Source organism: Diceros bicornis, chromosome 16 (assembly GCF_020826845.1).
Source record: "Diceros bicornis minor isolate mBicDic1 chromosome 16, mDicBic1.mat.cur, whole genome shotgun sequence".
Lineage (NCBI taxonomy): Eukaryota > Metazoa > Chordata > Mammalia > Perissodactyla > Rhinocerotidae > Diceros > Diceros bicornis.
Genome location: NC_080755.1, coordinates 48,929,287 through 48,950,068, shown reverse-complemented (window position 1 = coordinate 48,950,068; position 20,782 = coordinate 48,929,287). Strand labels below are relative to the sequence as shown.

Here is a 20,782-nt window from a genome sequence, read left to right as displayed (position 1 = left end):
GCAGAGGTCAGTCCATATAGGGGCTGCTGTGTCCTGCTCAGGGATCTGGATCTTCTTCCAATGGTCACAGAGAGCTAACAAAGTTTTAAACAAGGGTGTAATGTGGTTAGATTTGGGTTCCAGAAAAATCACTCTGGCAAGGTTGGAAAATGGATGGGAGAAGGCAAGACCAGATCTAGGGAGAGCAGTCAGGAGGCTGTTGAAATCAGTGATGGCCCCAAGTAGGGCAGTAGCAGAGGGGATGGAGAGACATAGACAGATATTTAGGAGGTATAAACCACATGGCTAGCATGGTTGACCGACGGGGAAAGAGGAAAAGGAAAAAATTCGAGTTGATTTCCTGGTTTCCAGCTTGAGAGTCTGTGTACAAGGGTGATGTTATTGAAAGAGAGAATAAAAGAAGAGACTAGTATTTGGTGGTGGTGGTGAGGGGGGCTGGAGGGTAAGGAAATGAGTTCACCTTGAGGCAGACTAAGTTTGACAGCACTCATGCGAAGATGTCCAGATGCAGAAGGAAACAGGGACCTGGAACTCAGGAGAGTTATCAGGCTGGAGAGAGACCTAGAAATCCTCAGCATAGAGAAATGGTCACCAAATGGATGAGATCTTCCAGGGTGAGTACGTTGAGTGAAAAAATAAAATAGCCTAGGCCACAAGGCTGAGCTAAATGGACAAAGCAAGAAGAGCCCAGAAAGGAGACTGACAAGGAGTGGTCAGAATGCTAAAAAGGAAAACAAGAGAGCATTGTATTTCAGAAGTCAGGGGAAGAAAGGGAGAAGAGTGGGTGGTCAGCAGTGTGTCAATTGCTGCGGAGAGGCCAAGTTAAGATAAGAACTGGGAAGTGTCCATTGGATTTGGCTACAAAGACCTCAATAGCAACATTGGTAAGAACAGGTTTAGTAAATAGGAGTGGCTGCAACCAGACTGCACAGGGCTGGGCCTGAGCGAGGAGGTAAGAAACAGACACTGAGTGACAGCAACTCTTTCTAAGAGTGAAGGGAAGGGAGAGAGAAAGCTAGAACAGGTGTTGGGGGAGCATTAAAAAAATGACAGGAGAGACTGGAGCACAAAAATGCTGATGGGAAGAAGCAAATGGAGAGAAAGAGGTTAGAATCACAGAACAGGCTGGGGTCATGAGAAGGCAGGGGAGGCAGGGGCTCAGAATCAGGTCAGGAATTAGCCTTCAACAGGAAGACTGTCTCTTCCATTTCAGAAGAATTACAAAAAGGATGAGAGAGGTGAGACATTGAGAGTGAATAAAGAATTTTTTGTGCCTTGAACATGAACTGAAGTGAACTCTGGTATAAATTAGGAGGCAACTAAATCCAAGAAGATTTTTTTTTAAATCTTTTAGATTTGGGAATCTGTCACACTGTTTCAGAAAAGCAAAAAGTTCTTTTATTCCACATATTTTTTTAGCATTTGGAGTCAAAGAAGACTACAGGCAAGGTCCTGTCCTGTTTACATGGCAGTCTTGTCAAAATACCTTTTAAAGAAAGATTACATTGAGTTCACTAGAAAAGAAATGCATTTAGTACAAACCGTTGCAGAATCAACTGCCTTATTTTAATAAATGCAGTGATGCATATAATATGGACTAAAAAAAAAAAGGCTTTGCTTACTATCAAATCCATGTTTTACTGGAAAAGGTTATAGTGTAACCCAAGAACTACTAAGAACTGCATGTCTTCAAATTCAAAGATCATACGATTATACGACTTGAAGAAACTGCTTTAAATAAGTGTTTATCAAATAGATTTAAAGCCAGTTCTTAGATCTGATTCAAATATGTTCCTGCTCATTTTTAGAGCAAAATTTTAGGTATTTAGACACAGAAAAAATCTTTTTTTCAACATTGAGAGTGAATGCTCTACCACATTTCTTTTGTGCTGGGCTGGATTTTCCTTCCTTTCATCCAAGAGCCACTTGGAATTTAAAGATGAATTGTTACAGGGAAGAAAATCTCATTTATCATACCCTTGACTTTATTTTAAAGAGGACACCCTTGTATGTTCCTATGCTCCACCTCCCTGAGAACCACTTTAGCAGTAATTAGGCTTCCACTATAGTTCCTTGAAATAAAGCAGAAGTTTTACATTTTAATTAGCTTTGGTAAGTCAAGGGCCATTTTACTATAAACACAAAGAGATGTGAGTTGTGCCCAATCACAGACCAGAAGGACCCATCTGCCTCTTTTCTGTGGAATAAAAATACAAATAAAGCAGAGCAACTGATTGAAAATGGCGGGAGTCAGGGGTCAGGGTGTCAGCGCCTAATATTAGCTCTCACCCTGGCTAGGGCCATATGACTCCTTTGTGTGGTCTGGAGGAAGTGACTCAACCCGTGGCCCGCAGAAGGGGTAGAGAGGTTCTTCTTAAAGAGAGCCCCATCAAGGATGACTCTCAAGAAATCAAACCCAGTTTTCTAGACTTATTGGAGGTAGTGATCTCCCACACTTGGCTCTCCCCGCAACATTACTGTTGCTATAACATGGGAATATTGTTTAATATAAGGAAAACCACAGTTTCAAAAATCAAGAGCATGTAGATGGGGAAGAAAAGCATCCATTTGTGTACACCTGTGTGTGGGACAACCTGACTGTAAATCCTGAAAGGAAATCCAAATCTGAAATACCGTGTTGAGAGCGGCAATCAGTGTCTGCAGAGGCAGTAACATTGAGAAAAATAGTTCAATGCCTCTGCCCCGTAACAGAAGTAATGCTCTTCCTCTTCGGAAGGAAAGGGTCGTTTAGCATCTTTTGTCCTCTCACCCCGCCATCCGCTCTTCCCCCTGTATTATCGCTGACCTCACAAAGAGAACAGAAGCCGCGGGGTGCGTGAGGAAAATCTGAGGCCCTGTTCTGTCTGGGGCGCCGAGATCTAGAGAGCTGGAGCTACTGATTAGGGTTGTGCCGGGATTTAACCCCGGAGGGATTCCCTTTCTCTGGGTTGAGGTGGAAACTCGCTCAGACGGCGCCAGGGCGCAATGGCACTCGGGGATGCTCCGTGGCGCTGTTCGTGGTGCTGAAGCCCGCTCCAGGGCGGCGACGCAGAAACCCACCCACAGGCGCTTGGCTGCGAGGGGCTCTGGGCTGGGATGGATGAGAGGTGAGTCTGGAAACAGCTGCTGTCCACAGAGCTACAGCCAGCTCCACAGTTTGGTTCCAAGTCTAGCTCATGAGATCACTTCTTTGCAATTGCAAAACGGCTGGTTCACTTTCTCTCTTCCTAGGGGATTTCACAGAGCCCACCTCTGGCTCACTGATTTTGCCTATCTCTTTCCTGATGTCCCCCCTGCCGATACTAATTCTCTCCCACCTCTTCTCCTTTGTACAATATTTTACCTTTGCAGAGCACCTTACAGTTGGCATGACCCTCACTGGCACCATCAACTGGGCCATTTCTCTTACACACATAACCATTCCTCTTCTCTCCCACAGATATTTTTTACTTTCTCTGCCCCGCCTCCCCCAAGCACTTTCCAACTAAGTGGGAGACTATTACCTCAATGTGCAGGGTGAGTGAGTCACCTCACCCATCACAGGAGAAGCACTGAGTTCTCCACAGCAATGAATTAGAAGAGGTAGAGGTTAGAGTCCCAAAGGACCAGGAAAAAGCCCCTTAAGAAACTTCTAGGAAAATATGGGTAGTGGTCAGGAGGGTGGGGAATGGGGACACAGATAAAAGGAACAACATGAAGGAAGGGGCTTGGGCCTTGGAGGTGCAGTTAGAAGACTCCCGGCAGGTGGCAGCTCAAGGTGCTCTTGGTGGAAGCCCTGACTGCTCCGCGGCTGCACGTCATCAAACCTTCTTTCTGCTGAACAACCCCAAGCCACGTTTGCAGGTCTGTGTTCCTCTTGATCCAAGCACTTATCCAGACTGTATTCCTGCTAAAAAGCACTGTTTGCACAGTTCTATTTACTGTAATGCACAGTGATGAAGGGAAAATAAATAGAAAAGAGAGGGTCAGTGGGAGGATTTTTTTCCCACTGTGATTGATGGTGCTCAGATCAAAACTGTTTAATCATCAATAACATGATTCAGCAATTGGGAAATGTAAATAAGTTGTGCAACCACTTGCTTTGGTCGAAGCCCTGGAGGGGCCCACGGGGGTGGGCCAAGCTTGGGGAGGGCAATGCCAGCAGAATGGCCCCTCCCTCCCACCAGGGCAGAGCTGGCTGCGCCTACAGCCTGATTGGCGTGACCTTTGGCTTTTGCAGCACACACGCGGTTGGGCTGGGGTTAATGGCACTTCGCAGGGAGCTCCAATTGAGTAAACAAAAAATGCCTTGCCCTGTTCTAATGGAGCACATTATTCTGAGGCCTAAGCCTTCATCCAGGCCCCTGCAGCTGCTCTGCAGGTCAGTGCTACCAATAAAGCAATTAGCCAATAAGAAAACTCCTCTTCCCTGAGGGGGACTCAAGGGTTTTGTTGCAGTTGCTGTGCTTTGCTTCAGGTTTTTAAACAGGCAATCCAAGTTGATCTGAGCCTCTTACATCAGACTCTAGGATGAGGACAGTGAAACTGAGTGTTTGCTGAGTTTGATATTTTAAGGGACTAGTCCCTTGTTCAACACAGGCTGGAGAGCTCACTGCTTCCTGTTCAATTAACCTGAACCGCAGCTGAACTTTGCCCTTTGAACTCACTCAGCAGATAAATACATTAGCTCACCTAAGGAATCATTAATATTTTTCAATCACATAAAACAAACATGAATGTCTGAACACAACCCAAGAGGCAGCCAATTAGAAATAGCACATGTACCATGTTGAAAAAAATCACAAATGGATGTTATTTACAGAACAAAAAAAGGGTCAAGGAAGAAATGAAACGGATCATGCTAACAGTTCTGGAAACAAAGAAGACTTTCATTTTCATATCTGCAAACATGAAGGATACTGAGCAGTATTTATCAATTCCTATTTCATGTACGCTGTTCTATAAGAAAAGTATACCTTACTGTTGGTCTAGCTTCTACCCAGTTCCATCAGAACTCACAACTCCAAGCCCCCTCTCTTCTGAAGTGACCTCAGTGTCCATGCTCATATACACAGTCCAAAGTATTGCATTTCTGGGGACAATTCTATTCCTGATTGGCTACAAATGAACCAAAATCATTTTTGTGGAAGTATGACTGTTTTTAAGTGAACCAGCATAAATGAACCAAGCTAGTGCCTTGATTGAAATAATTTTACAGCAGAAAATGACGTCCCTGAGACGTCGCTACTCTAGCATATAAATAGATTTTCTTCTGTGGGGGAAAAAAAAGAGAGAGATGCTAAATGCATCTATTTTGTCCTTACCCCCGCATGTCATCTTAGAAGAATAAGAAAAACATCCTCAACTGAGTCATTACACATTTCAGTTTGATTCAATTTCACTTCCCACAATTCTCCCTTCTGACCTATCCCCTCCTACCCCCTTTTCATTTTTGTTTGGTTTGGACTGTGGGCTTAATGCCCAGCTATCCTAGATGAGAACACTTAAAGGAATATCACAAGCGCGAAGGGTAAATCTATTGAACGAGGGTCTTTAACTATGTGGTTTCCTTAAAGGGAAAGGTTGGATCAATAGGATCAATACGAAAGGTTTCCCTGGCCCTGCATAAAAGGGTAAGGGCTTCTCTTTTCACTGGTTTAACTTTACTCTCTGACAAATGCAAATCAATGGATCTGTGTTTACAACAGATTCTCTAACAGACTCAACTTGGGTAAAGCCCAGAGCCTCACCCTGGGGGTGGGGAGTCCAAGCTCGATCTAGGGGGATGCTCTAGGGCAAAGCTTCTTGCTCAAGGCCCTAGGGATGGAGTGGGGAGCAAGTTGGCAATGGCTGCTGATCACCCTTAAAGAAGGGGCTTGCTGCCCACTGGGATCCTGCTGCTGCTGCCTGTGGCCTCTCCAAAGAGGGTAGAAAAATGGAACACCAAACAGGTTCCCCCATGATGTCTCAACCCAATGTAAATATAAAGGCAAAATTCCTGCAATCTGGTGAGCCAGTCAATCTTGTTTCCTACCAATGTAGATTTGGGAAACTGACTACACAGAGGAAGCTGAGTGAAATAGCTACGATTGGAGCAGCACAAGTATTTGAGCTCTAGAATGCTCTCTCTGCTCTTTCTTAGGTGGTAACTGGCTCTTTTAGCAATGACAAGGCAAGCCACTAAAATTGTGGGTTCTTTTCCCCTTAATTTTACCTTTCCCTTTAAAAATGTGATGCTTTCCAGAGATTACATGACTTCAAGTCAATACCAGTTACAGAGAAATTATTTTTCTTCCTGCAAGAGAAAGTATATGTATATTTGATTACATGAGCCAAAGTCCAATGCTGATTAAATTACGTTGGAGGTGTGCTTCCAACCCAAAGTCTGCTTTCTACAGAAGAGTAATGGATCTTCAAATGGCGAGGAGGCGCCAAGGTGGAATGCAGAGCCTCTCTTCCCTCTGGGACAACCTGTGTGGGACAGTTTTTCATAACAAATGTCCATAGCTTCTAGGAATCCTGCTCCCCAAGTGAGACTATTTCTATCTGCACAGCACACAGCCTGCCTCCACACCTTGCCCATCTGCACCTTGTCAGGAATCAGATGGGCTAAGTTATCCAATCAACTTCTCTAGCTCCCCCCCCCCCAAAACCATATGCACATGTTTTAGAGTCTGCCTAAAGTGAGACTTGGAAATCAAAAAGCCTTTCCCAAAGGCATTGAAGTGGGTTTAGGGGGACAGGCTGGGTTATGAGGGGTGCTGATGGGCCCCCAGCCCATCTTGAGCAGGCTCTGCACATGAGAGCATAAATGACCCTAATGGGCTTTCTCATTTCTCTCCCCACCAAGAAAAGTATCCCCCTGGAGGAAGCAACTTCCCCCCGGTCAGGAAAAACAAGGGTCTCTGAGAGGGTCAGGGGTGAGCATAACCCAGAGAGTCTGTGGATGAAGTTCAGGGCTCAGGGTGCCTCAATATTCACTCTTTTCCCCAGGGCCCTTTATCCAGGCAATTATTTCTATTTATTCCCTCCTCATTTCCCTTCCTTTGGCAAGAACCCAGAAACTAAATCTCTCTGCTTCTCCTTTGAGGTTTTCATTCCTCCAGGGATCCCCCTACATGAGACCACTTTTCCTGAAGACAGTTTCTGCCAACAGCAGCCACCAGCCATGGTGTGGTGGGGCCCAGCACTTTCTTCCAGAGAACTCTTCAACCCCCTTCCTCTGATCTTCCTTTAGAAACAGGTTCTAAAGACTAGAAAACCAAGAGGTGACCCTAAAATGAAGTTTTGAGATGAAGACAGCAGGAGGGGCAGGCTCTCCTTCCCTCGGGGTTCAGGCCTGGAGCTGGGGAAGGTAAACCAACTCAAAGCTCTGTTGCCTCTGGGCAGACCTGGCTCCAAAGGGAAGTGGAGCAGCTCTCCTTTTGGAGAGGTAGAGAATCTGGGGGAATCAGTTTCCCTTCTGCCCCACCCTCACCATTCAGCAGGAATCCCGCCCTGTTGGGGGGTTTCAAGATGGGGTGGGGGAGAGTCTAAGACCCTAGTCTCCAAAAGCCCATTCACCCCTCCCAGAACCTAGGGGCCCTTCATGAGGGGCATGTGGGGAGGGGCTAGTTGTCTTCCCCACGGAAAGGAAACCACCCCCTCTCCTTGGTGTCCTATCTGATCATCTGACCTAGTTCACTGTAGTTTTCAGGAGGGGAGGTAGGGCATGTTCTGACGGGGAATCGAAGAGCTGTATCAAAGCACCCTTCTTTAAGCAAGGCCACTGGTGGGATGATATCCCCCATCTCTGGGGAGGACAGAAAGAAATACCTGCTTGCCCTCTGCATTACCTCAAAGCAGAACAATGCCAGATTCATTTTTCTCTCTCCTCTTTTCCTCATTTTGTTCTTGGAGAAGGAAGGAAAACACGCCTTTCCTTCCAGATTAAGATCTTCTCTTGAAGGAAAAGCTTAGCTTTCTCCAATTGGATGATTTATAATTTCAAAAAACCAGAACTGAGTTCTCATCCCACCCCAGTACCGTCCCCGCTCTTTCATTCTTTCCAGTAAAAGTCAACTTAGTGTCCCTTCTGGAAGACTAAGCCACCATTTGGCAAGGGGAGCAGTTGGCAGGGTGTAGCGTCTCCCCCACTCAGGAAAAGCTGAAAAGTTCTTTCTTTTCCAGTCAGTGCAGGTGTCTCAGAGTAAACCTCCCTACCCGGGATCTCAGAGGGGAAGCTCCCTCCAGCTGGTGGGAAAGGGAGGTGGGACGGGTGTTCCCCAGTCTGGTTTCCTTACCTTCCTGTCCCAGCCGAGGTAGGAAACAAGATTCTTCCCAGGTTGACACAATTAACCTAGGGCAGAGCAGACCATTCTGGAGAAGCCCAGGCCTTTGTCACTGGGGCCGCATTTAATTGTCTAACGCATCCGTGTGGAAAGCCTACGAATGGGAACATTGAATGCGAATGTCCTCTTTTAATGAAAAAGAGGCTGGGAAGGGATCCGCGGGTCAGAAAGCTGCGCGGTTAGTAGGCAGCTTTAGAGACGTCGTTTCCAAAGTTGGACTTGGTCGTTCTCGCACACTGAGAGGGAGACCGAATTTCCTGGACGGTTTCGATGGAGGAAAGAAGTTGATCCGGGCCCTTCTGGACCAGGTGCAGGCTGCGCTGGCCGAGAGGCGACGGCCCCTTGAGAACAAGAGGGCTGGGAGGACTTGGGCGCCGTCCCACGCAACGCCGTCGCAGACCCAGCTTCCCTGAGAGCTCTCGGCGAGGAGCGCAGAAAGCGGTGTGTGCGCGGGGGCTAGGGGAGAGGGTAGGCTGCCGTGCGACGTGGGAAAGTCTCGGGTAGGAAGGCGCGGGCTGGGGCCGCGCTGGGGAGGAGCTGCGGTCAGACCGGAGAACCCGCCGGGAGCTGGGGAAGCGGCGCGCCGGGAGCGCCGGGGAGCCGGGGCGCTGGCGAGGGCTCTGCTGGGAAGAGCGCGCCGTCGGGCTTACTGGAAACGCGCCGGCTCAGGTTCCAGATCAATGAAATCTGGGTCCACACGTTTACGTTACTGTTGCCAGCATTAATGCTCTTTTAATCTTCTAAACATTATCAGCATCGATCTCCCTCCATGTACACATTTGTTTGAGAAAGTGACATAACCACACGGTGGAAAGCCTGGAATAGAAATAAATGCGCAGCGTCTCCCGTCGAGGGCGCCCGGCGGCCTGGGCTCCTTCTCCGGCTCGGCTTCCCTACCCCGCCTCGCGTCCCGCCTCCTCGGCGCGCTCCCGCCCACCTAAGGCGCGTTAGGAAGGAGTTCTCGAGGCACCTGGGACTTGACCAAGCAAGGATAGTAGCGAGCGTTTCAATTATTAATCCGATCAGCCCGCAGGCGAAAATAGCGCGTGTTCCGTACCGAGGTGGGCTGCGTTCGGCCTCTCGGGCTCGGATCCCTAACTAAACCGCTGGGAGAGACGGGCTGAGCGGGGACGAGGCGGGAGCCGGACCAGCGGGAGGGGAGGCGAGGTGGGGGGGTTCTGCGAATGAGGTCCCCGCCCCCGCCCTCGACTTAGGAGACACCAGTCGACCAGCGGAGCCTAAGACGTCCCCGTCGCCGAAGGAGACACCACACGCGCACGTGGTGCCCCTGGCAGGAGCCGCTGCGCTCTGTCCCGGCCCTGCTGCGCCGCTGCGGACGTCAGGTGGCCTAGGCGACATCATGGCGAGTTGGTTAAGGGCCCTCAGCTGCCTGAACAGAGTTGGCTCCAGACTGGCCGCTGAAAGTTGCTGCCTGAAGAGGACCGTGCGTCTGTCCGCAGTGGGGACAGGAGGCAGGTTCCGGGCAGGCCGCCCTGTAAGCCCAGGTCACAGGAGGCGGAAACGTCGGCAGGGTATGTCGTCCGGGGCTCTGCTCTGTCTTTAGGGCGTTAGAGGAAACCACTTCGCCTAACGAGGCCTCGATTTTCCTGCGCGGGGCGCCTGTCCAGGTTCTTGCCTGGGTTCTCTCAGGCCCTCCTTGTTCGTGTTTGTGCCTGGTTCGGAGGCCTCTTGGGCTCAAAGCCTGAGAGTGTTTGCGCTCGAACCCGCGGGAGTTTGTCCTCGCCGCCTCTTAAGCGGTTAATAAAAACTGCCCCTCGGGAGCCAGCCCCTCGGGAGCCAGCCCCTCGGGAGCCAGCCCCTCGGGAGCCAGCCCCTCGGGAGCCAGCCGTGGACGAGGCGCGACGGCGCGCGGTTGCAACCACTTGCCGCACGCGCCACCCTTTCCGCACGAAATCGTGCACTTGGACTCCATTTCTCTGAAATCTAATGTTGGGTCAGGCCGACGTTCCCCGACGTCTTCTCCCTTCCCCTTTGAAATGCCACCCCGGGTTGTGGATGCACCGAGGCCCGCAGGGAGGAGAGCCATGGGGCGCGGGTGGGAGAAGAGAGCAAGGAGCTGCTTCGCTCGTGACGGGGTGTACTTCAACTAAGGGCGAAGCTTGCGGGCGCTGGCCCAAATCAGACATCTTAATTCTGAGGTCCCTCAAACCCCTGTCTGCTTGGGCCTCTGGCAAGACCTAGAGGGGCCCAACATGAGTAAGACAAACAAAAAGGAGGGTAGAAGGGAGAGCAAAGAGGCCTGGTCTGAGCGAGCTGGGGGGGCCGGCGCCGTCTCCGCGGGGCGCGGGGCTGGGAGTCAGGCCGAGCCGCCCTGTGGAGCGACCGGGCTTGTTTAACCCCCGGAGCCGAGCGGTGTGGGTCCTCAGCGGCGTCCCGGCGGGGATTCCGATCGATACTCCGGCGGAGAAGGCCTCCGCTTTTCTTCTCCATTTGCTCCTGTGCCCTAGCGCTCCTGAGCACATAATACCTACTTACCAGTCCCAGCTTCCGCGTCAGTGTCTGAAGAGACTGATCTACTGACCCCAAACTGAAAAGCCTCCTATGTAATAATAACCACTCAACACACTTGTAGTTGCTGATAAAATGGCCAGATAAAAAGGCTAAAGCTCTTGTCCCCTTTCAACTCGGGGTAATAAAACAGACACACATTTGAATGCTTGAGCAAAGCGGGGTCCTCAGCAGGAATTTCCCACTTGCTGGAGGAGGCTTTCAGTCTTCAGTCTCCCACGGAGGCGGCTTCAGCGCTTCTCCTCCGAAAAGCCCCGTATTCCCGAGGCCAGCCCTTGAGGAGTCGCCCCAGGGTAGGTGGTGGGACTGGGGACCCCTGGGATGCCACACTCTCCCTCATCCCAGAAAGGCTTGAAGCCCTTGTAAAAGCTGAGGCGCGCTAACAGGTAAAGCATTACTTTTCACATCACTTTCAGACATACAGAGGCAGAAGGCACGTGTCTTTTTAAAAGCTCTGTCCTTTGCGCCACAGGCATGAGGGGGCGGCAGCGCTCTGAGATGGGCTGGAGTAGAATAGCTGTCATCCTGCCTTTAACTGTGCCCCCACCCCCCGCCCAAGAAAGGCTGCCAAGTTCATTCTGGCCTCCTGTGCCCACGAAGCCAGCCCGAGAGGGACTTGGGGGGGTTTTCGGGGGCCTAAGACAATGGTGTACCACACTGTTCGGAATTGTTAGTAAGCCTCCAGTTTATTTCTCATCGCTACTCTGTTCACTGCTTCATCTTTGTTAGGGGCCAAGAGCAAATCAGAGAAAACTGTAGGAGAGAATGAAGAGTAAGCTAAAGGAGAAGGAGAAAGTAGATTTCTAAATCCACGCATAAGTATTTGTAGTCCACCGATTTTAGGAAGATCTCGGAGGGGAAAGCTTATTTTCTTTATCTTTTCAGATCAACACTGCCGGGGCAATTACTGACTAGAGATTGGAATCCTCCAAGAGTGGGCAAAGGCGGAGGCTGTCAGAGCGGAAACGCTCGCTCCCCAAGCATGGGTGAACACGCTGCTTGTCACATCCCCCAGCTCCAACAGCCATCGGTAGAGTGCACCCCATAAGCCAGGCTCAGCGGTGCGAGGAAAGCCCCCGGGAGCGGGAAAGGAAGCCTGCGCTCGCCGCTCCGGAAGCGCGTTGTGTGTTGCCGGCTCGGAACCGCGCGTGTCCCACTACCTGCGCCTATGTGAATCACTGCCACCACGAATTGTCCCCCAGAAGGCCCGCCGATGCAGAGAGATCGCTCCAGTGTAAGAGAAGCTGCCTATCCCGGCTCGAACTAGGGTACTGTGTGTCCTCCCCCGTGAGGCGCCTGGACACTTTGTCCCTCTTGGCCCGCGGCTCGATCCTGGGGGCCGCACAATTGCCACGCGCACCGCGCTGGGTCTGTGCGCACAAAAGCGCGCAAGTGCTTGCCAGTCGCAGCCACTGCTGCGTCTTTCTCTCTCGCTCCCGCCGCCCACACAGGAGGTTTCTGTGCTCCTAGAACAATAGAGGGCTGTACCTCGCGGCTTGGCCGCTAGAGGAGGCACAAAGAGCCAAGCCGGCTCCAGAACAATGTAACCAGCGCGTCGACCCGTCCCCGCCCGCGGGCCGCCAGCCCTCCCCGCCGCCGCACTACGCGCGCAATCAGCGTCCGCTTAATACTAAGGCGGAGCCTGTAGCCGGCGGCCAAGATGCATTAACTAACCTGCATCTTAATTTCTCTGCACCTCTCCCTGCGAGCGCCTAGCCTCTCCCGGAGGCGAGCCAAACCTCGGCAAATCCCAGCAAACGCTGGGAGCAGGGCAAGGGCGGCCGGCGAGTAAGGCAGGACGCTCTACACTTTTAGTTTCTCCTCTCCCGTCCTCCCAAAGAGGTGAATGTGGCAGTTTCAACCTTCGCCCTTGTACCCTCCTCTCCCTGTGGGCAGTGACAAGGGAGCTGGCCCAAGCTCGCTCTTTCGCTCAGAAAGTCCCCGCGCCAACGCCAAGGCCGGAGATGGGCTCGGGAAGCGCTGTTGTATCCTGGCCACCCGTTCCCCGCGCGGGCAAGGCTGTGACTCCTGCCAATGACCAAAGAAGTTTGGCTGATATGGTGGGTAGGAGAAGAGCAGAGAGATCTTTTTCCCTTCTGAAAGGCACAGCCCCTCAACTGTCTCCACTTAGGGAGACTAGTCAGCCTGGAAAACTGAAATGTATTGTCTAAACAAGAGTTCAAGTGTTCAGGGTTCTGAATAAGGGCAGTCCCTGGTCACTGTGAGTCCTGGAAAGAGAGAGCTCCTAGCGGACACCGCGCATCCCCATCCCGCCTCCCACAACTGGGGAGGGTCAGAAAGAGAGGGCAAAGTTGGCACATTCAGGGCAGGGCGAATGAAATGGGGGGTTGGTCAATGAAAGCTCGGAGATAAGGAGGAAGGAAAAGAAGTATGAAAAAAGAAAACAAAGGGAGAACAGAAAAGAAAAGGAGAAGAGAAAGAGGAAATGGAAGAAGAAACATTGTCGAGAAGAAATAGGAAGTGTGTCGGGGAGAGGAGGAGACAACCGAGAGAAGTGGCTAGGCGCGATGACCAGGGGCCACAAGCGCCCCGGAGCCATCTCCCCAGCAGTCTGGCTCCAGGCGACCCTCTGGGCTTACCTGCCAGGCGTAAGGCGGACATGCGCTGGAACTCGGGCTCCTGCAGCCACTTCCACATCCTGCGGAAGGTCTCCCTGCCAGATTTGAGTTTACTCCACGGTTTCGGGTTCCGGAGCAGGTCGGAGAGCGTCCCCTGAGACCGGCACAGCACCCTCTGCGCGAAGATCGCCTGTGGGATGCTGTAGCGCTTCAGCTCGGCGGTGATGCGCTGGGCCACCTCTTTGGTGTTGATCTCCTCTAGCTGGCCCGATGTGGCCACCTGTGAGCCCGACGAGGACGAGGGTGGCCGCTCGCGGCTGGGCGCCAGCACGGGCCCATGGGACTGAGCGTGGCCCGGGTGGTGCAGGCCGTTGAGGTGCGACATCATGGCCGCGGGCGGGGTGCCCAGGCCGCGGGACAGGTGCTGCTCCCCGCGAGTCAGCATGGCAGTGTGGTGCGCGTCGAAGTTGGGGCTTAGCATTTTGTCGTGGCCCGGCGGCCCATAGTTGGGCAAGCTCTGCTGCGCGTTGTGGAGGCCGCCTAGCCCGTTGCCCAGCGGCGTGGCAGCCAGCGGGGACAGGCTCTGGCTCATGCCGGGCATCTCCTTGTAGGGGCTGTAGAGGTTGTTCATGGCCGGGAGCCCGCGCTCATCGCGCATGAGGGTGAAGCTGCCGCTGACGTTGCCCGACAGGCGCTGGTGGTGGTGGTGGTGATGGTGGTGCGGGTGGTGGTGCGGGTGCGGGTGGTGGAACTTGTCCGACACGGTGGAGATGGGCGGCAGAGGCTGGAGCGGCGTCAGCGTGGTGTAGGTGTTGCTCATGCCCATGCCGGGCGGGGACGAGTCGCAGGACATGCTCATGGCGTGATGGAGCGGGATGGAGAGCTCGGGCCGGTAGTCGCCGCCGTCCAGGATCGAGGCCATGCTGGTGACCATGGCCGAGCGCGACGCCGCCGCCGCTGCCGCTGCCGCGGTGCCCAGCTCCTGGTGCGCCGTTGGCGGCGGCGGCGGCGGCGGCGGGCCCCGCAGCGAGCCAGCGGCGCCGCGGCCCGCGTGGTGGGGGCTGGGACTGGCCAGCAGCTCCTGCTCATGGCCCGGGCCCCCGCCGCCGCCCCCGCCGCCCCCGCCGCCGCCCCCGCCGCTGCCGCCGCCGGCCGGCCCGTGCAAAGTGCCCAGACTTTCCATTGTCAGCTCCGGGTTCATGGCGCAGCCTTCTAGGTCTTTGGTGAGGCATCGATAGGCGGTGTAGGCAGCCTTCATTCAGTCCATCGGGGCTCGGGGGCGGCGGGGGCGGCCGGCGGGCTGGCAAGGCGCGCGTGGCGGAGCTCGGCCGCGGAGCGGGGGAGGGCGCGGGAGTGCGTGAGTGTGTGGAGGGGGAGCGTGCGTGCGGGTGTGCGCCCCGGGCTGCCGGCGGGCGGGCGGGCAGGCGCGCCCGGGGTGGGGGCGGGGTGGGGGCGGACAGGGCGTGCGTGCGGGAGAGGGGAGGGGGTGGGGAGGGAGGGAGGGATCACCGGGCCCCGCCGCTCGGGCCGGCGCGCCGCCTCGCCATGTCCGAGCCTGCTCCGGCGCCGACGTCTTCTGTTTGGGTGAGCGGGAGCTGTCCAGAAGGGCTCTGCCGCTCGCCGGGGCAGCCAACCTACCCTCCCGGACCCGGGGCGGGGAAGCGCCCAATGGGCGCCGCGAGCAGCCACTCAGAAGCCGCGGCTGCCCCGGGGGGCGGGCCTCCTGTGCGCGACTGCCAGTGGCTGAGGAGGGGGCGGGGCCGCGCGTTTCATGTTTGGCTGACGGCTCTGTGCCTTTTTTTTTCCTCCTTTGGCACTGGAATCAAACGTCAAGGAGAGGGAGGGAGGGAGGAGAAGGGGGGAGTAGTAGGGAGAGAAGCGAGAGTGCGAGCCAGGGAGAGAAATTATGTTAAAGATGCCGAGCTGTGTCCTTCCCGAGCAGCTGCGATCTGGGGGAAAGGGCATTGCTTCAGTTCCCTGCGCCTCACCCCAAAGCTTTTCTCCAGGCTAGTAAGCCGGCAGAAGACTCCACTACGTGCTGGTGTAAAAACAAACACACGTCTCCAGCAAGCCACTTCCCAAGTGTCTCTAGCTGAGGCCAGTAGTTTAGCCTTTTAAAATGTGGGCGCTAATATATTCTAACGCAGGGTAAATTCCCGAGACTGGGGCATGCATAATCTACCGAGCGAAAGGAACTCCAGCGCCCTCGCCACCTGCGAGCTGCGGCCGGCGGACACAAGCCCACAGGCGGCGCGGGCCGCCGTAATGCATGCAAAGTTAACACAATAACATCATTTAATTACCCGGCGAGCCCATAAATCTTACAGTTATGAGCCTTTCGAAGGGCCCTTCTAGATTGCAAAACAAAACTAGAACTCCAAGAGCTGCGATTTCAAGGTGACTAAATGCTTGCCCCATTAGTGACTTGGAAAGCAGTGCGTGTGTGTGTGGGGGGGGGGGATGCGGTAGGATTGTTGCCGATGCCTATAGTAAGCAAACTTCTCCTGGGGCAGGGAGTAGGTAAACATTGCGGGACGACACCCACCGATCTTTCCCTTAATACACACACACACACACACACACACACACACACACACACACACGCTTTTCTCGAATCCCTGGAGAGGAACGACCCGGATTACGGCTGTGGGTAGATGACACGGAGCCTTGGCCGACATCTGTGTATTCAAACCTTGTTTCCGAAAAGACCAGAGCCCCGGCGAGTTCTAGAACGCTCGCAAGCTACAGCTTTAAAAAATGCACCTCCGTCTACCCAGAATTTCCGTTTTTTGGTAACCCCGGGTCGGTGACTGAGAGTGGAGCAGGGTAGAGAGGAGGTGGAGGTTTCCGTAGCCCAGGTCGGGCTGGAGGGGTGGTTGAAAACAGAGAGCCACCCGGCATTGAAAGCCTTAAAAGTAACAGCTTCTTCCAAAGCAGGTTGCGCTCGGTTCGCCTCCGAAGATTCAAGCTAGCTGAGGTTGCGCAGATGTTGCCTTTGTTTAAAGAGACAGTAATTAAGGACAGGGTGGACATAAGTTTGAGAAGCGTGACCTATTTTCTTTTGATCAGCTGTCAAAAGAAGAGCAGGGGGTCTCCTTAAGACAGCCCCCTCCAACCACTTCCAGCTGTTAGAGAAAACTTGATAAGAAAACAAGGACACAGCCTGGAATACTGTATGTGCCTTCCTGGCACTACAGAAAGGTTTAATTCATTTGGAAAACAGTTCTTAGTCTCGGTGACCTTTTACGGCTGCCCTCCTCTCTCTCCTAGCTGCAGAGCAAAAAGATCCACCCCCCACCCACACCATCCTGTCACATGAACGTACAGTGACGTTATTCATAGATCAACTTTATTGAGCTCTGGCCAATACCCCGCCAATTACTCTTTCAAATAGCTTCTTCTCTGTGATGTCAAAGCCCGGGTAAGAAAGTGGACGATCCTCTGCTTTGCTAGACATACTTTTCTAGCAGCTCACATCTTTAATGTCACAACACTAGGCAGGTAAAATAACTCAGTTTTCTGTTTCTCTACCTTTCCTCTCCCCCACCCCCTCTCCTACTGTCTCTCTTCTCACTCTCCACCTTATATATGGCGGCTGGACACTTGGGATAATTTGAAACAGTTAATGTTTGAAATACACACCAAGTTGAACAAAAGTTCACAAGAGTGCAACCTCCTGTTGGTCCAGGAGTGCTCAGGAACTGAAATAGGGCAGGAGAGGAGCAAGGCTGGGGAAGGAGTCCTGTCTGATGTGCCCCAGTGCTGAACGCAGCCTCCTTTGCCCTGGCTTTGGGCTCAAGGAGGTGGCCAGTGACCCCAGGCTGGGACATCAGGTAGGAACTGCCTCCATACAGAAACTTAAGTATGTAAATTACCATTTAAATAATTTTTCAAAATAATAAACTCATTTACCAGGCTGCTAAGATAAATCTGCTCCTGGGAATTGCATTTCAGTGTGCCTGGGAGCAGTCACGTGCTGGGGAGTTGAAAGGTGAGTTGCATATTCTCGGCTGCCTCGCTCCCTCCCTCCCTCACTCCCTCCTCCCTCTCTCCCACCATCCCTCTCCCTTCCCTCGATCAATATTGGCGATCTCAGGGAAATCATGAAATCGTATTGGCTTCTTTGTGTATAATTTCATTGGGCTAGATTAAAGCAGATTTTTCACGTTGTTTTTCTAATAGTGGTTTGAGGTTTTGTATTTCAACCCAAAACCCATTTAAAAGGAAAATTAATGTGCATATTTAGTCAGCATCCTGATTATTACTGAATTAGGCTTGCATGCCCTTTCTTTTTCTTTCTAAAAAGGAAAAATATTTGTTTTCTACTCGAAGACAATTTTAAGAATATCAGTACTAATAAGATTTTCAAACATGTTTAGAAATATCTTTGATGTTTCTTTCTCCATAGTTCTTTTAGAAAATAAGAAGGAAGAGTAGCTTTCTAAAAGGTTAGCACATACTCTAACCTTCAGAAGTTCTGCAACTCAGAATTTTTTCTTTTAATTTGAAGTTACAGGCCTGTTTCCCCCTCTGCTCAATATTTGATTCACAAATAGACTGTATAGAAATGTGGTAGCAGGAGTGCTAGTTCATGACGATTAGAATCTGGACAAACAGTTGCCCCAGCCATTTTATCTGAAGCAAGATATCCATTTCTTAGCATACCACATTCACAGGTCCGGTTTCCCTCAAGATCAGACACTTAAATTAGTTAAAAGAAGCCTGTAAATAAAATGCAACTTTGACAACAAATGTAAGCTATTGCACTGTAAAAGAAAAAAAATCTGAACTTGAATTAGCAATTGCAGGAAAAGACTGGAAATTTTTACTGTCAGAGCTTTTCATATATGTATTCACATTAAATTTTTTTTTAGGCTCTGAGAAGAAGAGAGAGGTGAATGTTCAATTAAAACAGAGAACCTATAAATTATTCACGAAAAAAATAAACAGACCACAAGTAAACCCAATCCGGATAAGGGGCCCAACAGCTTTGCTTTTACTACACAACAGTAACCACAGCACAAATCCTGGGAAGAGGGGGGCTGTTTATTTCCACCCAAATGTTCAAAATCCTGAAGAAGGTTTTGTGTTGGGCTGAACACATTTGTGCTACAACTAGATTTATCAGAGCAATACAAAAAGACATAATGGTGGGTTGATTTGGACTATTTTATTTTTGTCCTTCCCCAAACCATCTGGCGTGTGAGTGTAGGGGTATTGATCAGGATCTGTGAGCTGCAGACCCCATGCCAATCCATAGCGTTTCTGGCAATCAGCGTCGTCCATGAATTGCAGCTGTCTGTGCAGCTCCCGAACAGAAATCTTCAAAAAAGTCCCCTCCTTATCAAACACATCATCCGTTCAGGGGTAAGTCAATATCATTTCTTTGTCATTCCGTGAGCGAGGATTATGCAGGAGAAAGTTTTTGTTGTCTGTTGTAGCTGCTGCTGCGCCTGCCCCCCCCCTTTTTTTTAAAGGAAGGAGAGCAATTTTCTAGCCATTGAGTGGTAATGGTTTTCCAGAAAGGCCTCAAGCGTTTGTATGAATCGGACAACAAATGCTCTTTCAATATTGTGGGGGAATTTTAAGAGGAGGGGGACATTCTTATGTTGCTATACACAAATAATAATAGTGATAATAGAAGGTTCCTTTTAACAATGGAGAATTTTCTCCCCTTTTCGCGGAGCCCGTGGTGATGAAGACACCGCAAGTCTCTGTGATTACACTTGCAGATGGACGGTGGGTGCTGATGGCGGAAAAGGAGCCTCCGGAATTGTGGCTCTGTTTGATATCTCCATTAGCTTCAATTTTCTTCTGTCTGAAAGCTCGGGCTGGTTGAGCACACGGAGAAGAAAACTAAACCCGAAGCCCAGCCCCACGAACTCCCTTCGGCCTCTCAGCTCAGAAATTCACTAACACTTTTCAGATGCCAGTTGAATCTAGGAAAGTTAAAAAAAAAAAAAGTTTTCTAGGTGGTGAAGTCGAACGGGTCCTTTTTCCTCTCCCTCCTTCTCCGAATTGATCTTGTTAAAATCTAAAACGGCAGTTTTGTTAGCAGAGCTGGCAGCGGATTGCCCTTAACTTTTGGGTTGATAAAGTACACTTTGCGCCCGAGTTGGAGGGAAGAGTTGGAGTTTGTTAGTGTTCTTCCCACCCTCAGCTGGCCTCTTAGGAAGAGAAAAATGAAGCTACCCAGTCCTGCTCGCCGGGAGAGCGTTCTCTCGGAGCCCCAAGGCCAGTCCTGGATTCGAAGATGGGGAGTAGGGCTGCGGGGCGAACCCAGCGGGGTGGCAGGCTGGGGCAAAACCCACCCCGGCCTCAGTAGTCCGGGCGCGGGGAGTGGGCGGGGTTGGGGGAGGGGAGGAGGAGGAGGAGACCCCACCCCAAAGAGCGTTGGCGCCTGCTCCTGGGGCTGCGAGTCTGGAGAGGCGGCGGCAGCCGGGATCCGGAGCCCCGCAGAGCCAAGCTGCTTGCTGTCCACCTGCCTAGTTTTAAAGAAAGCCAGGGACTAGGTCCGCCAACCTTGATCGCCCCCTTTCACTCCCACAGATCCGGACTGTTGGAGTTTGGTGGCCTCAAGAGCACAATACACTTCTGTCCTTCTCCCTCCCTGCCCTTTCTGGTCCCCGGCCCCCTCGCGGGAGGAGTTTGGCCTGGAGTGGGCGCCCGGGCCTCTGTTCCGGCCGTGAGGTAACTGTCGCCGGGCCTGGGTGCCCGGACTATAGCCCCTATTAGGGCACTTCCCTTCCCCCGAATTCGGGGCCCACCACAGAACCTTCTCTGTTCTGTTTTCGCGGCTATTAACACTGCGGAGACTGATGGGAGAAATAATTTGACTCTTGGGGAAAATGAAATACGAAAAAGTGAAGGGGAATTTGAGGATTCGAACCCGCAAAGATCAGAGGGCTTCTTTTTGGGAGGGAGGGGCGGGGAACCAAGAGCAGGGCTCTCGCAAGAACACAGCTTATTCTCTAAAAGAAGGTGGCACTTGTTAGCCTGAAAACGATGATGCATTTCTCACCGGCTTTCGGTTCCTGTCTCGTGATATTTCTCCTTCAAAGCCCTCTAGCCTCCGTTTTAAGATGTGTAGATCTGCAGTCGCATTTTCTTTTTGCAATGAGTTTCCAAAAGTACGGTTTTCCTCTTCTAAAGTTGTCACCCCACAAAAGAAAAACTGGCGTGAGGTCCTTTTGTTCAGGTCAAGTTGTGCGTGAAATCTTTTTGTTGTCCTTTCAAAGCAAAGGCAAAAGTTGCAGTTGATTGTAAAAGGGACAAATTTAACTTTCTCAAAGTGGAGCTGTTTTCAAGTTGTTCTGAGACACTAAGCACGGCGTCACTTTTTTATTTATTACCTTCTTAAAACGC

At 51.7% G+C, this 20,782-nt stretch overlaps 1 protein-coding gene across 2 annotated transcripts in view; it reads right to left on the bottom strand.

The window, feature by feature from the left end:
* The window catches only part of ONECUT2 (one cut homeobox 2), a 57,659-nt gene extending 42,934 nt beyond the window's left edge, over positions 1-14,725 (bottom strand). For both annotated transcript variants that reach the window (XR_009222456.1, XM_058557201.1), the window contains exon 1: positions 13,439-14,725. Coding sequence is in view for 1 of the 2 variants with exons in the window: in XM_058557201.1 (XP_058413184.1) it covers positions 13,439-14,675 (1,237 nt within the window). In the remaining variant the exon portion in view is untranslated. The remainder of the gene's footprint in view (positions 1-13,438) is intronic.
* Between the last annotated feature and the right edge of the window lie 6,057 nt (positions 14,726-20,782).